We start from the raw sequence: 13,525 nt of genomic DNA on the forward strand, positions 1-13,525 counted from the left end.
AAATGGGAAAGTTACTTTACTGATCTCAGTAGCTCTGCTAGAATCAGAAGTACCGCCCGTTGTTGGTAAGTTGGTTGTTAGTTTCAATGAGAACCTTTCTACTGTATAATTCCGCACATGATCTGCTCGTGTTGTTCGTTCGTACCCTAGTCAGTCGCGGTTTGTGAAGTCTGTTAGCGTGTAGTTCGGGCCGTGTGATTCGCTCGCAGTTTTCGGATGACAGAGACTTGGGGAATACACTTCGAGAGCGGGCTTTTATTGTCAAAAAATATTGGAAGACCGACTCTCTGGTTATAACACAACGGGAATTCAGAAGAAATGCTCCAGGAAAGGTAACAAGTTTCTCGATAGCAAGGAAGCTTGGAGACAACTGTTGTACTAAACAATGGAAGTAGTAGACAAAGACCTTCACTGAATGCAGAGGTTATTCATAGTGTTTGAAGACGCTTGGAGAACTTTCCAAGGAAATTGTAGCGTGATTGAGCCAGGAGAAAGGCATTTCATATGGCACATGTCAGAGAGATGTGGAGAAATCAACATTGTGACAGTACAGAGACCACGTGATGCAATCATTGCAAAAACAGATCATGATAAAAAAATGCGGTTGTGTCGATGGTTTCAGGGCTTTCTTATTCAATGTCCAGGCTTGGATTACAGATGCACGGTTCCATCTTCCAGGTTACACCAGTACACGAAATGGCAGATACTGGGGTGGTGTAAACCCCTATATAATCCATAAAACACGAGTACATGATGATGAACTTAGATTCATTCTTTTTTCATTTTGACAGAACTGAAGGGTTATCTGCCCAATTTTTAAAAACCATTCAGCAGCCAAGATTGCATAGAATATTTTTATTTTTGAATCAGGTTGTCTTAAATAAAAAGTACACTACCGGCCATTAAAATTGCTACACCAAGAAGAAACGCAGATGATAAACGGGTATTCATTGGTCAAATACATTATACTAGAACTGACATGTGATCACATTTTCACGCAATTTTGGTGCATACATCCTGAGAAATCAATACCCAGAACAACCACCTCTGGCCGTAATAACAGCCTTGATACGTCTGGGCATTGAGTCAGAGCTTGGATGGCGTGTACAGGTACAGCTGCCCATGCAGCTTCAACACGATACCACAGTTCATCAAGAGTAGTGACTGCCATATTGTGACGAGCAAGTTACTCGGGCACCATTGACCAGACGTTTCCAATTTTTGGTGAGAGATCTGGAGAATGTGCTGGCCAGGGCAGCAGTCGAACATTTTCTGTATCCAGAAAGGCCCGTACAGATCCTGTAGCATGCGGTCGTGCATTATCCTGCTGAAATGTAAGATTTCGCAGGGATCGAATGAAGGGGTAGAGCCACGGGACGTAACAAATCTGAAATGTAGCGTCCACTGTTCAAAGTGCCGTCAATGCGAACAAGAGGTGATCGAGACGAGTAACCAGTGGCACCCCATATCATCACGCCGGGTGATGCGCCAGTATGCCTGTGACGAATACACGCTTACAATATGCGTTCACCGCGATGTCGCCAAACACGGATGCGACCATCATGAAGCTGTAAACAGAACCTGGATTCACCCGGAAAAATGACGGTTTGCCATGCGTGCACTCAGGTTCATCGTTGAGTACACACCATCGCAGGCGCTCCTGTCTGTGATGCAGCGTCAGGGGTAAGTGCAGCCATGGTCTCCGAGCTGCTGGTCCATGCTGCTGCAATCGTCGTCGAACTTTTCGTGCAGATGGTTGTTGTCTTGCAAACGTCCCCATCTGTTGACTCAGGTATCGAGACGTGTCTGCACGATCCGTTACAGCTATGCGGATAAGATGCAAGTCATCTTGACTGCTATTGATACGAGACCGTTGGGATCCAGCACGGCGTTCCGTATTACCCTCCTGAACCCACCCTTTCCATATTCTGCTAACATTCATTGGATCGCGACCAACGCGAGCAGCAATGTCGCGATACGATAAACCGTAAGCGCTATAGGCTACAATACGACCTTTATCAAAGTCAGAAACTTGATGGTACGCATTTCTCCTTCTTACAAGAGGCATCACAACAACTTTTCACCAGGCAACGCCGGTGAACTGCTGTTTGTGTATGAAAAATCGGTTGGAAACTTTCCTCATGTCAGCACGTTGTAGGTGTCGCCGCCGGCGCCAGCCTTGTGTGAATGCTCTGAAAAGCTAATAATTTGCATATCACAGCATCTTCTTCCTGTCGGTTAAATTTCGCGTCTGTAGCACGTCATCTTCGTGGAGTAGTGTATTTTATGCGATCTTGGTTTTGAAATGGTTGGAGGTGTTAGCTTCCAGGACTGTTGGCTTTATTTCACAGAAATTCGCGGAATGTATTGAAAAGAGTACAGTTGTGCATCGATGTTGGTGAAGGACACTTCCAACATATGCTATGACTTTGTATGCATGTCTGCTTTCTGGAAGATTTTTTATCATCATCTCCCAAAATTGCAAATGTGTCCTATTATTGGTTCAAGTGTTCCGACCCATTAAATTAGTTCGGGTTTGTATGGATGACACTGTAATTTCTCCGAGGGTTTCTTGAACAATTTCATGCTGTTACGGTCTATATCCTTGTCTAGTTCACTCTACCATTCCGCCTGAAATGAGTCATTGTGCACAAGGGGTTGAGCTCGAAGCTTCCTGGCGACAGCATACAGCAGAGCTGCACGGGCGCCGCGTGTTGACACGGGCTGTGTGTATGCGCAGGTGGTACCGGCTCCGGAGACGTGAGCGGCAGCAGCAACAGCAGCACGACGGCGTCCGCCGCCACGCCGCACCCCGTGCCCAGGGGCTCCTCCGCCGCCGCCACCGCCCCCGTGTCCACCCAAGTTCCGCCGGGCAGCGCGGCGCCGCCGTCCGACATCGCCACGACGCTGGTTCCCGTCACGTCAGTGCTCGCCCTCTTCGTGTTCGCTGGCGCCGCCTACGTGCTGCGCAAGCGGTACTGTGCACCGAGGCCCAAGGGCAAGGACGACATGGTGCGTGTCACGTGGGTCTAGTCATACATGTGACAAGTCGTATATAGCTTTACAATGAAATGAATACCCCTCGCTGCATAGCTGCATACAGGCCTTAAGAGACAACGGGGACAGTTGAAAATGTGTATCGCGACCGGGAATCGAACCCGGGATTTCCTGCTTACATGGCAGATGCTCTATACATTTGAGCCACCGAGGACACATAGGATAGTGCGACTGTAGGGACGTATCTCTGGCACGCCTCCCAGGAGACTAACAATCCCAACTTATTGTCCCGCAATAAACTACACAGTGTAGTTTCAGCCCTCTGAGACTGCAAATGAGTGTGCAAGTTGCGCTTGCGCGTGTGTGTGTGTCTGTGTGTGTGTGTGTGTGTGTGTGTGTGTGTGTGTGTGTGTGTGTGTGTGTGTGTGTGTCTACAGCTGAAAAATGCCTTAATGGCAGAAAGCTATGATTGTGTGAATCTTTTTAATGTGCCTATCGCGGCTCAGCATCTCCGCTATATGGTGAGTAGCAACTTTCCTTCTCTAGTATTCTTACATTCCATCCTGGATTTTAAACTACTTAACATTATACAGGAAATAACAGTATTGATTTTATGTAATACTTTATATTTCATTACCATCCAAAATAAAGAATGTTAACAAAGAGAAGACAAACGAGAAAAGAAAAAAAATAAAGAGAAAATACACAGCGACTTTGTTAATGTTTTACAAAACAATCAGTAGTAGTAGAAGGACAATAAAGTTTTTTTAACATTTTTATGCAGCGACAGCAATTGATATTGTTTATATAACAATATCCACCCTACAGTTGCAGGTTTACTTTATCGTTTACCTAGGTTTCAACGTTAGTAATAATGTCTTCTTCAGAACATAAAATATTATTTGAATGTTTGCCTAAAACCAGCCATGTCCTAACTCAACTTTATAAAACTTGATGCATAACCATAAGATTTTGTCACTTCTATTAAACAAGCTGTAACAAATTCACTTTAAGCCCATTCTGTGGGCCTCATCATGTGACTAGGGTTCCAGCTTTGTCTCTTCTATTAAAAAAGCTGTAACAAATTCACTTGAAGCCCACTGTATGGGCCTCGTCGTGTGACTAGAACCCTAGTCACATGACGAGGCCCATACAACGGGCTTAAAGTGAATTTGTTACAGCTTGTTTAATAGAAGTGACAAAACCTTATGGTTATGAATCAACTTTCATAAAGTTGACTTAGGACGTGGCTGGTATTAGGCAAACATTTAAATAATATTTAATGTTCTGAAAAAGTCATTATTACTAACGTTGAAACCTAGGTAAACGATAAAGTTAACCTGCAACTGTAGGCTGAATATTCTTATAAGAACAATAAATAACGTAAGCCAAATAAGCCAGTTACAGAGTAAAAGAGACACAGAAGGGGAAGACGAGATCACTTTTATAAAAATGACAAGCGAACACAGACATTTAATGTCTAATTGAAACATTTGTTTGTTCTCATTTGTCAGTCCAAATTCACATCGCGCCTTGTTAGTTGTAGACAGTATCATTGCTTGGGATGTACACAGTTTGAAAGTTAGCCATTATTCAATGTGTCAATCAAGGGCTTTGTTGTAGATGGTGTAGTCTTATTGCTGCATCATTGCCGCATGAGCAGGATAACAGACATCAACAAACAAAGGCCTGTGCTGTCTTCATTAACAAATTGTAGATCACCAAACATCTTCCACAGAGACTTATTGATTCATGTCTCCAGTAACTAGCAGCTTCATTAACCTGAAAAGCATAAAGATACATGCATTATCAATCTGTTTTTCAAAACCAGTAACTGATCGGTGTGCTGTATTACAGTGGAGAAAAGTCAAACTTCATTTCAGTATTGCATATCTGGTGAGATAAAAATACATAACGGAAACAGAATGGTGTGTTTCTATTGTAATTTTCCCCTCATCACCATTCTCTCTGTATTATCTATCATTCTGTTAAAGTCAGCCAGACACAAGAATGGTCATCGACATTGTCTATGCCCCAAAATTTTTTAACAGTGGATGTTTCTCAAAGTATGTTGGCTAAATGAATTTGCCTTCCGCACTTATTTTTTCTCCACTTTTTTTGGCGTTACCCTGCTTTCATTGAAGGGTAGCACGAAATGAAAGTCACACATGTTCGATCCATCACTCATTTTTTATATCAGACTTAATGTCATTATTTTCTGCTCACACATTACCGATTATTGCTCCTTATGGACTTGACAATTGTTAAACGAGTATTTCTGTGGCCAGATCCAAGTCCTGTTTCCTAATTATAATTTGTTCTGACATATAAGGAGATATCATGTTCAAGATTCTTGTGTGAATCGTGTCAGAGTGCACCCGTGTTTGAACTATTTGTGTTTTTGGAAACAGATCAGCATTTAGCTACACATTTGTGCAAAACTGCCTGAAAACAATACTTTGACTGAACACCCAGACCAATGTTCATTGATACGGTATGCAGACTTGATCTGGATGTATTTTGTCTCAGTTCCTCACAACTCAGTACAGTACACTTAGCCACATGGTGAGGAATGTCTGCTAGTCAGGCACACACATGGTGCATGTACTATCAATGAACATGCTATCTGAGTTAGACCGAGTACAGATTGTGATGCCCCCTTGCTGTCCTTATCTCAACAAAGTTTTTGAAGATAAATACCCCATCTGTACAGGGGCGACCATATTGGAATCATAGATTAGGTTAGATTTACTTTCATTCCAATTGATCTGTAGTGAGGAGATCCTCCAGGGTGTAGAACATGTCAGAAAAACAATAATACATGACAAATATTTACAACTGAAACAAATTAGCTGATGTACCTTCCACAGGCCCCAAGTGGAATGACCGTAATTTTTTTTTTTTTTTTCATGAGCACTATATGAAAGAATCATTTTACAAACACTAATGCACTAAATTTAAAATAAAAAAGTTTATTTATTTATAAGGTAATAAACATGTAATAGAACTACCATAATACTTATTTACAATGAACACATTACTGCACTGAAATTGTGCAGAAGTTAGATTGTACTTACACACGCACACGCACACACACACACACACACACACACACACACACACACACACACACACACACACACAAAAATCAGTTGCTTCTATTGAGAAATTCATCAATGGAGCAGGAGGAGTTGGCCACCAATAAATCCTTTAGGAATCTCTTAAACTGTCATTCCATGGTATTCTTCAGATTCAGTTATTATACTTCTTTTATTGTTTTTAGGATATGACCATGGATTCTCACCATCAATCTCTCCTGTTTACTGGTTAAATGTTTTTCACCCCTTTGGAGTTTTGTCTTACCTAAATCATCTGTCAACAATCACTGTGAATATATCAAAAAGTATGGAGGGAGCAATTTTAATCAGTTCTAGGTAAATTAATCCTGGACCCGGTGCCCTTTCATTTCTCATGGCATTAGTTCCATACTGGACTTGATTGTGGGTTATAGGTGGAATATTACCAATATTAATTTCAAATGTCTGGTGGGTTCTCAGTGAAAAGCTCAGTCAGTAGTTCTTGGTAGTTTTCACCCATTCTTGCATGCTAATGAGGTTTAATGAGGTTTGTATCTGGTAGATCTTTATTCCATGTTCTCATTGTTTTTAAAACCTTGCAAGATTCATGTGCTCTTATGTTCCCTAAGCTTTTTCCTCTCTCTTTGCCAATTTTCTGCCAAGGTTTGTTCTTAGCTTTAATCAGTGTTCTCAGTTTATCCTTACACAGGCAAAATTAAAACCACGAAGATCCCTCTTAATCTAACAAGGCATACTACATATTTTACATTATATTTGCATGGAGTTTATAAAGGATGATTTACGTTCAATATACTACTTGTGTGACAAGACGTGCCCAAGATTTCTGTGAAAAGCCTCGAGTACCACTGTGTTGCATCTTAAAAATTCTGGGGTAGGGTGGTCAGATGATCACTGTACTCCAGAAATCACGTTTAATGTTGCGTGACTTAGAGTAAAAAATGGTCTAATGGGAAATCCTACAAAAATATATACTCAGACCTTCTTTGATTTAACACAGCGTTTAGAGTTTCTGATCGCAACATGACACATTGAGGTCAGAATCTGTGTACAGTTATTTAATCTTAATAATCTGTGTTGTCATGCACTTAATCATTTCAGATAAAATTCCTTTCTGGTGCATTGTTACAATATGGCATAGATTAGCTAACTGTATGAGGAGAAACAGTGTCCTCCTTCTAAAGAAAGTCTCCTCTGGGTGCCAGTTTCCCATGATACACAACTGTTTCTGATGATTGATGAAGCAATTAGAGTTTTAAAAGTGGCTTGAATGTATGTCAGCCAATGATAAATGTTGACTAATGCAGTTAGATATTCGGGTATGTTTTTCACTCTAGGACCAGTTCATTAGTGGCTATGATCATGCATTTTCTTACAATAACAATTGTTGGGTAAGTATTGGTTGTTTATGTGCACACGCATGAGTGTTTTGCCAACAGCTAAACTGGTTGTATCTTGTTTTGCAGAGGAAAGAGGTGTCTGTTTCTGGAGCGCCGCTGGAGGAACCCATGGCACTCGGCCACTGGAGGGGACCACGAGCCCACAGCAACCGTTACGAGGGTCGCGAAGGCGAGGAACCACACCCCACGACACAGGTCAGTATATACCAACTCCTCCATCTGCCTCCGATACCAGAAAGAAGCGCTGTGGCAAATTATCCAATCCCAATGTCATGGTGCCAGAGTGGTTTCATGACAAGATATGGCAGGAGCATGAAGAGTATTTTCCACACCTACATCCCTACTGTGGAAGACACCTGATGGTGTATGGCTGATGGTGCAATCTATTACCACTATCATTGCTCCCACCACTCTTTCAGTGCTCTGTTAGCAAATGATGCATGGGTAGAATGAGAATAAACCTCCATATCAGTTCAGATTTGCTCATCTTGGCCACTTCGCGTGACTTATGTGGGAGAAAGTAAGATGTTGCCCTGACTCTTCTTTGAATGGAAACATGCTGAATTTAAACAGTAAACCTGTCGGTGATACACAACGTCTCTCTTATAGCATCTGCCAGTAGAGTTTCTTCAGCTTCTCCATGCACTTGGTAAATGATTCTGAGACGAAACTTGGTGGTCTTCATTGGATCTCTCCTATATCTACCATTAATCTGATTTGCTAAGGATTAATGACTAATACTGAAGAACTGAAGTTATTTGTAAGCAATCTTCTTTCATGGATTACATTTTCTTGAGACTCTCCCAATGAAGCTCAATCTGACATCTTCTTTTCCAGCAATGGTTTTATGTGAGCATTGTGCTTCAGGGCCCTCTGGTTGATTACTCTCAATTTCTTACTCCATCCACTAATCTTTTGTGAATAGTTTAATCAAAGAATAACGAATCTCTTTGTCTGTATATGGACAATACGCCACATTTATTTACGTTCAGAGTCAGCTGCCAGTCCCTGGCCCAGTCAATGGTTTTCCGCAGATGTTCTAGTATTACGTCAGGAATCTCAGCGTCACTAAGGCTGTACTCAGCAAGTGAATGCTGTGCTCCTGAGGGCACAAGTCGTCCTGCCACAGATATTTAGTGCTACCTGTCCAAAGTAGGGGTGGGCTGCTGGTTTTAAATGAAATTCTGCGGAACCTCATTTATCTTGTGATAGCCTGTTCACTGGAATTTCCAGCTATCTGCATAAAAGTTGGTAAATTCTTATGAAGATCGTTGTTGTTAGGTGGAACTCTTAAGTGATATTCCTCTGGGACACAAGAGATTCTAGGCAATGTTGTGAAATTCAGCCTGCCAACTTCTAACTTGCTTAGAGAAATTCTGATACCATTCCACTTTGTCATTTTGAGTCTACTTAACATGTATTACATTGGGCCTCTCTTTACATATTCTGTTTATGCTGCTTACAAATACTTTGAGAAAAATTTCCTCTAACTTAGGTTTATGTTCATAATTAATAAATTTATCATTTCCAGGAAAGCTTTACTTGCTGCTGCCAGTCTATATATCTATTTACTTCTGCTATCATCATCTATTTTGCTGCCCAAGTAACAAAACTCATCTCAAGCTTTTAGTATCTCACTTCCAATGTAATTACTGTAGCCGTATGTGTCTTAATTCTACTACACATGGTAACCATTGATTATCTTTGTTGGTGTCATTTTATGAGCTCTTTGGGAGAAGCTATACATTGCGATCTTACAATTAAATTGATGTTTCTGAAATGATTACATTGTAATCAGCTTATTTAAACATTTTAATTTCTTGCACTAGAAGTTTAATTCCTTTTCCAAATTATGCCTTGGTTTTCTTTAGTAGTTGCTTCAGCACGAGTTATAGGTGGTAAATATGTATCATTCTCATCTTAACTGCAACCCCTATTTTAGTTTGTTCCACTCTTAGAATTGCTGTCTGGTTTCTGCAGATATTGTAAATAACCTTTGCTCCTTCTCCAAAAGGAGAGTTATCAAAGATAACTTCACATATAGAAGACCCTATTCAAGATAACACATTCCTAACCTTTTGCGAAATCTACTGATGCTGGTTTTCTTTCTTCGAACTGTTTTCCAAACTAAGTCGTTGTGTCCATATTGCCTCAAATGTTCCTACGTTTTTCACAACCCAAACTGTTCCCCAAGATTGAGCTCTGTCAGACGTTCCATTCCTGTGTAGATGTTTATTGTTAGATTCTTGTTTGTAATCATAACATATTAAACTGGTAATTCACTGATTTAATATTTTATTAGGTTGGTGCTTAAGTTCGTAGCATTTTTGTTTTGCATGCTGATATAACAGTTACTATGAGTTTGTTTATTGATTGTCAGTTTTTATGTGTAGTTCACCGTTGGTATTTGAGTTTTCGTATTTTGTCATTTTGATTATGTAGCTGTGGACACTAGAAAATAGAGTGCCAAGTAGAGAAATGGGAACATTTCAGATGTATTTTCTCTTTGAGTTCAGTAGAGGCCTGACAGCAGTGGAGGCAGTCAAAAACATTTTCACTTTGTATGGGGATAATGCCACTGAAGAGAACATGGAAATAAAATAGTTTTCTCAATTTAAGAATGAGGTTTTTGATGTTAGTGACTCTCTTATGTTCAGAAAGACCTTAGAGGTTTGATGAAGATCGTTTAGACACATTTATCCACAATGGTTCACATCAGTGTACTCGAGAGCTGGCAGATGTGATTCACTGCCATTGTTGCACTATTGTGCAACATTTACATGAACTGGGGAAGGATCAAAAGTTGGGTGTATGGGTACCGCATGCTCTGAGCCAAAATCACATAAATCGGCAGGTTGCCACATGTGCAACTCTACTTACTCGTCATCAATTGGCTCATGAACGATGCTAACCATTCCTCTCAAGTATCATTATTGGTGTCGAGAACTTGTATCTTTATGCTAACATAAGGAAAAGAAAGGAATGGTTGAGCCCAAAGCACCAACTCCCTGTGCGAAGACTTGCACACATCCACAAAAGAAAATGTTTTGCTTCTGGGGAACAATGACAGTGTCATGTACTATGAATTGATTCCTGGAAGTGTATCTATCATTGTTGACATTAAATGTTAACAACTGAGATACAGATACAAACCAAGATCGTTGACTAGAAAGATTGCATGAAGTGATGCTACTCCACAAAAATTCACTCCTTCATTCTGTAGGACTAATAAAAAACACTAGCATTGGCAGACTGTTGTAAATACTGAAGGAGAATTTAGTATTAATGACTAAAGTCTCTGTTACATTTATTAAACATGTGGGAAAAAGCTACGAACTTATGCAACAGACTAATGCTATTTTCTTCATGTACATCATATTTCGTAAGCCATCTAATGGTATGTGAGAGAGGGTACTTTCTGTATCATTAACTGAGCCCTCCAACCCTGTTGCACTCACGAATAGTGCGTGGGAACAATGATTGTCGGTAAGCATCTGCATTTCTCAAATTTTCTCCTCATGGTCATTACGTGAGACTATGTGGGAGAAAGTAACATGTCTTATATTATGACATGGCTGTACCTCAGAGTGATTTTAATGCTGTCTTTACTTGCCTAAGATTTAAAAACCAGAGGGTTTTCTTTGGAGTACTGGTAAGAAACGTGAGACGTGTCTTCCGCAGCTGTCCAACGCTAAACCTGCAGACCGCTGGGAGTTTCCACGCCATCGCCTGAAGGTGTTCAACATCCTCGGAGAGGGCTGCTTTGGGCAGGTGTGGCGCTGTGAGGCTCTGGACATTGATGGTAAGTCTACAAAAATAGCATACACATTTTCAGATGATGTTCTGCAGCATGCATTTGTGCGCCCAAAGGCAATATAATTATATTGTATTTTGTAGCTAATATGTCAGCCACTGTGACTGATGTGAATAAATTGCAGTGTCTTCCAATATATCTGACTCATACTCTTCATCATGAAACAAGGGTTCAGTGACTGTTTCAGCAATCCCCCAATGCCGCCTTGGGAACAGTTCTAGTGTAGACGGTTTAGCATTTCCTTGCTCCAAGCTGTTGATAACTGTCAAATGTACTGCATGGGTAAACATGGCAAGTACTTGTGATGCGACGTCATTTAGGCGGTTGTGGTGTCCAATGCTTGGGAAAGCAACGAATTAATGGAAGATGATATCACACGGATTCATGAAAAGAACTTTTTGCTCTTCTTCCTAGGGCAGGATAGAAACTGGAGTATCCATGCACATGTAGAGTTAACCATTTTGGCTACACATGTTGAGGACATAGCCATTTCATCAGGATTCAGTTTGTCATGATTTTTACGTAAAGGAAATGTAAATGATAAGTACTTTGCTGTGGCTTACTGTGTGCTCCCATATCAAATTTCTTATGTCCATTCAAGAACACACAAGGTGATCTATGCTTCTGATAATAACTAATTTGTTGGATAGAAAAGTTGATGAGAGAACCACGCTAAATACTGGGATTGAATTTACTTGAATGTACTTACAAAATAACTTTGTGCATGGTTGACTTATTATTTGATCAGTAAGACCTTCTCCGAAAAAATGTTAAATGTATTCTAGCCTTATGAAGTGAGTACCTATTGCAATTTTTCATTCTGTTAGCATCATGATCCCACTAGCTGCTAAAGGGCCTCTCCACTGTTCTTGCCAATTATGTCAAAAGAATGCTTTTTTCTCGCCATATGGTATTTCTAAATTAAAGAGTCAACATTGCTTGCATTGCCCCAGAATTCTTTCTCGTAGTCTGTTAGTGTGTATGTGTTTTATTGGCTTTGAGCTGTATTCTTTACCTGAAATAAATTTTATCAAAATCCATAGACTCATCGACAGTGAGCAAGCAGATTACTGTAAATGTGTTCTTGCTATCTGCCGGAAGGCAGAAACAGCCATTGTGGTAAAACTTTCATCTCGTCTGGCTCAGATGACACAGCGAAGAATGCACATAAGTGGTTGTTAGTTCAGTATCTTATCTATTTCTAAATGCCTGTCACATGTGGATCGTATAGTGAAGCACAATTTTAGTGTGTATCTGGACACAATTACGTTAAACAAGACACTGGTTTAGTCTGCCATTCCTGGAATGTTTGAAAATTGTTGTATGAACACTATATAAACGTGAGAGTATTGTGTTCTTCTGACTATTTGTTTTTTATGGTGATTGAGATACGATTGAATGGGACTTGCATTTCTCATATTCTGCCTCTATCAGTTCCACGAGTTGTCAACAACTGCTAAGTCATCGTGCATTCTTGTGGCTGCCAGTGCTTTTACTACCTCATGATATCCTTGCAATGACGAATATTTTTTAGGCTAGTGTATTTATTAGAGCACTTTAAAATAAGTATAGGAGATTATCATTTTGTTGAAATCCAGTTACAGAGGTAGCTATTATGATCAAAACCAGCACAGCCGTTAGTGTGAATAATTCGTCCGAAGAACGCACACATGAAATCTCGCAACACAGTACAGTCTGTGCAGCACAATCACCAGCAGGGTCCAGAATGTACAGTGATATCAACTATGATCATTAAATCAATTTTCCTAAACAAAATGTGGTGATTGTGTGGTGGATGCTGCAGTGTGGATGACTATGCTGCTTCTGCAGTTCAGCTCACACAGAGTAAGTGTTCTGAGAATACTAAAGGGGGATTGAATGATGGTCGTCCACACAGATGATTGGGTTACTATGTATAGCTGTGTCATGATTGGATTACTATGAATAGCTATGTCTGGGAGAGGGAGGACAGGGAGTGGCAGAGGGAGGGAGCCGAAATACTGAGCTGGGAAATGTGATAAAAAAGTGATGGTTAGTTTAGGAAAGTATGCTGGTCAGGATCCTGCTACGGTACTACAGCAATGATCTAAGGAAAATGATATAAGGGTATTGGGGCTAGAGTTCATCTAAATCTACATCTACACAGATACTCCGCAAGCCACTGTATGGTGAGTGGTGGATGATACCATGTACCACTATTTGTCATTTTGTTTCCTGTT

At 40.5% G+C, this 13,525-nt stretch overlaps 1 protein-coding gene across 2 annotated transcripts in view; it reads left to right on the forward strand.

Moving 5' to 3' along the window:
- Positions 1 to 13,525, forward strand: part of LOC126278525 (tyrosine kinase receptor Cad96Ca) — an 800,638-nt gene that overhangs the window by 307,897 nt on the left and 479,216 nt on the right. For both annotated transcript variants that reach the window (XM_049978699.1, XM_049978706.1), the window contains exons 4-6: positions 2,741 to 3,012; positions 7,559 to 7,687; positions 11,174 to 11,294. In XM_049978699.1, the coding sequence (XP_049834656.1) occupies positions 2,741 to 3,012; positions 7,559 to 7,687; positions 11,174 to 11,294 (522 nt within the window). The remainder of the gene's footprint in view (positions 1 to 2,740; positions 3,013 to 7,558; positions 7,688 to 11,173; positions 11,295 to 13,525) is intronic.

This window comes from Schistocerca gregaria, chromosome 1 (assembly GCF_023897955.1).
Source record: "Schistocerca gregaria isolate iqSchGreg1 chromosome 1, iqSchGreg1.2, whole genome shotgun sequence".
NCBI lineage: Eukaryota > Metazoa > Arthropoda > Insecta > Orthoptera > Acrididae > Schistocerca > Schistocerca gregaria.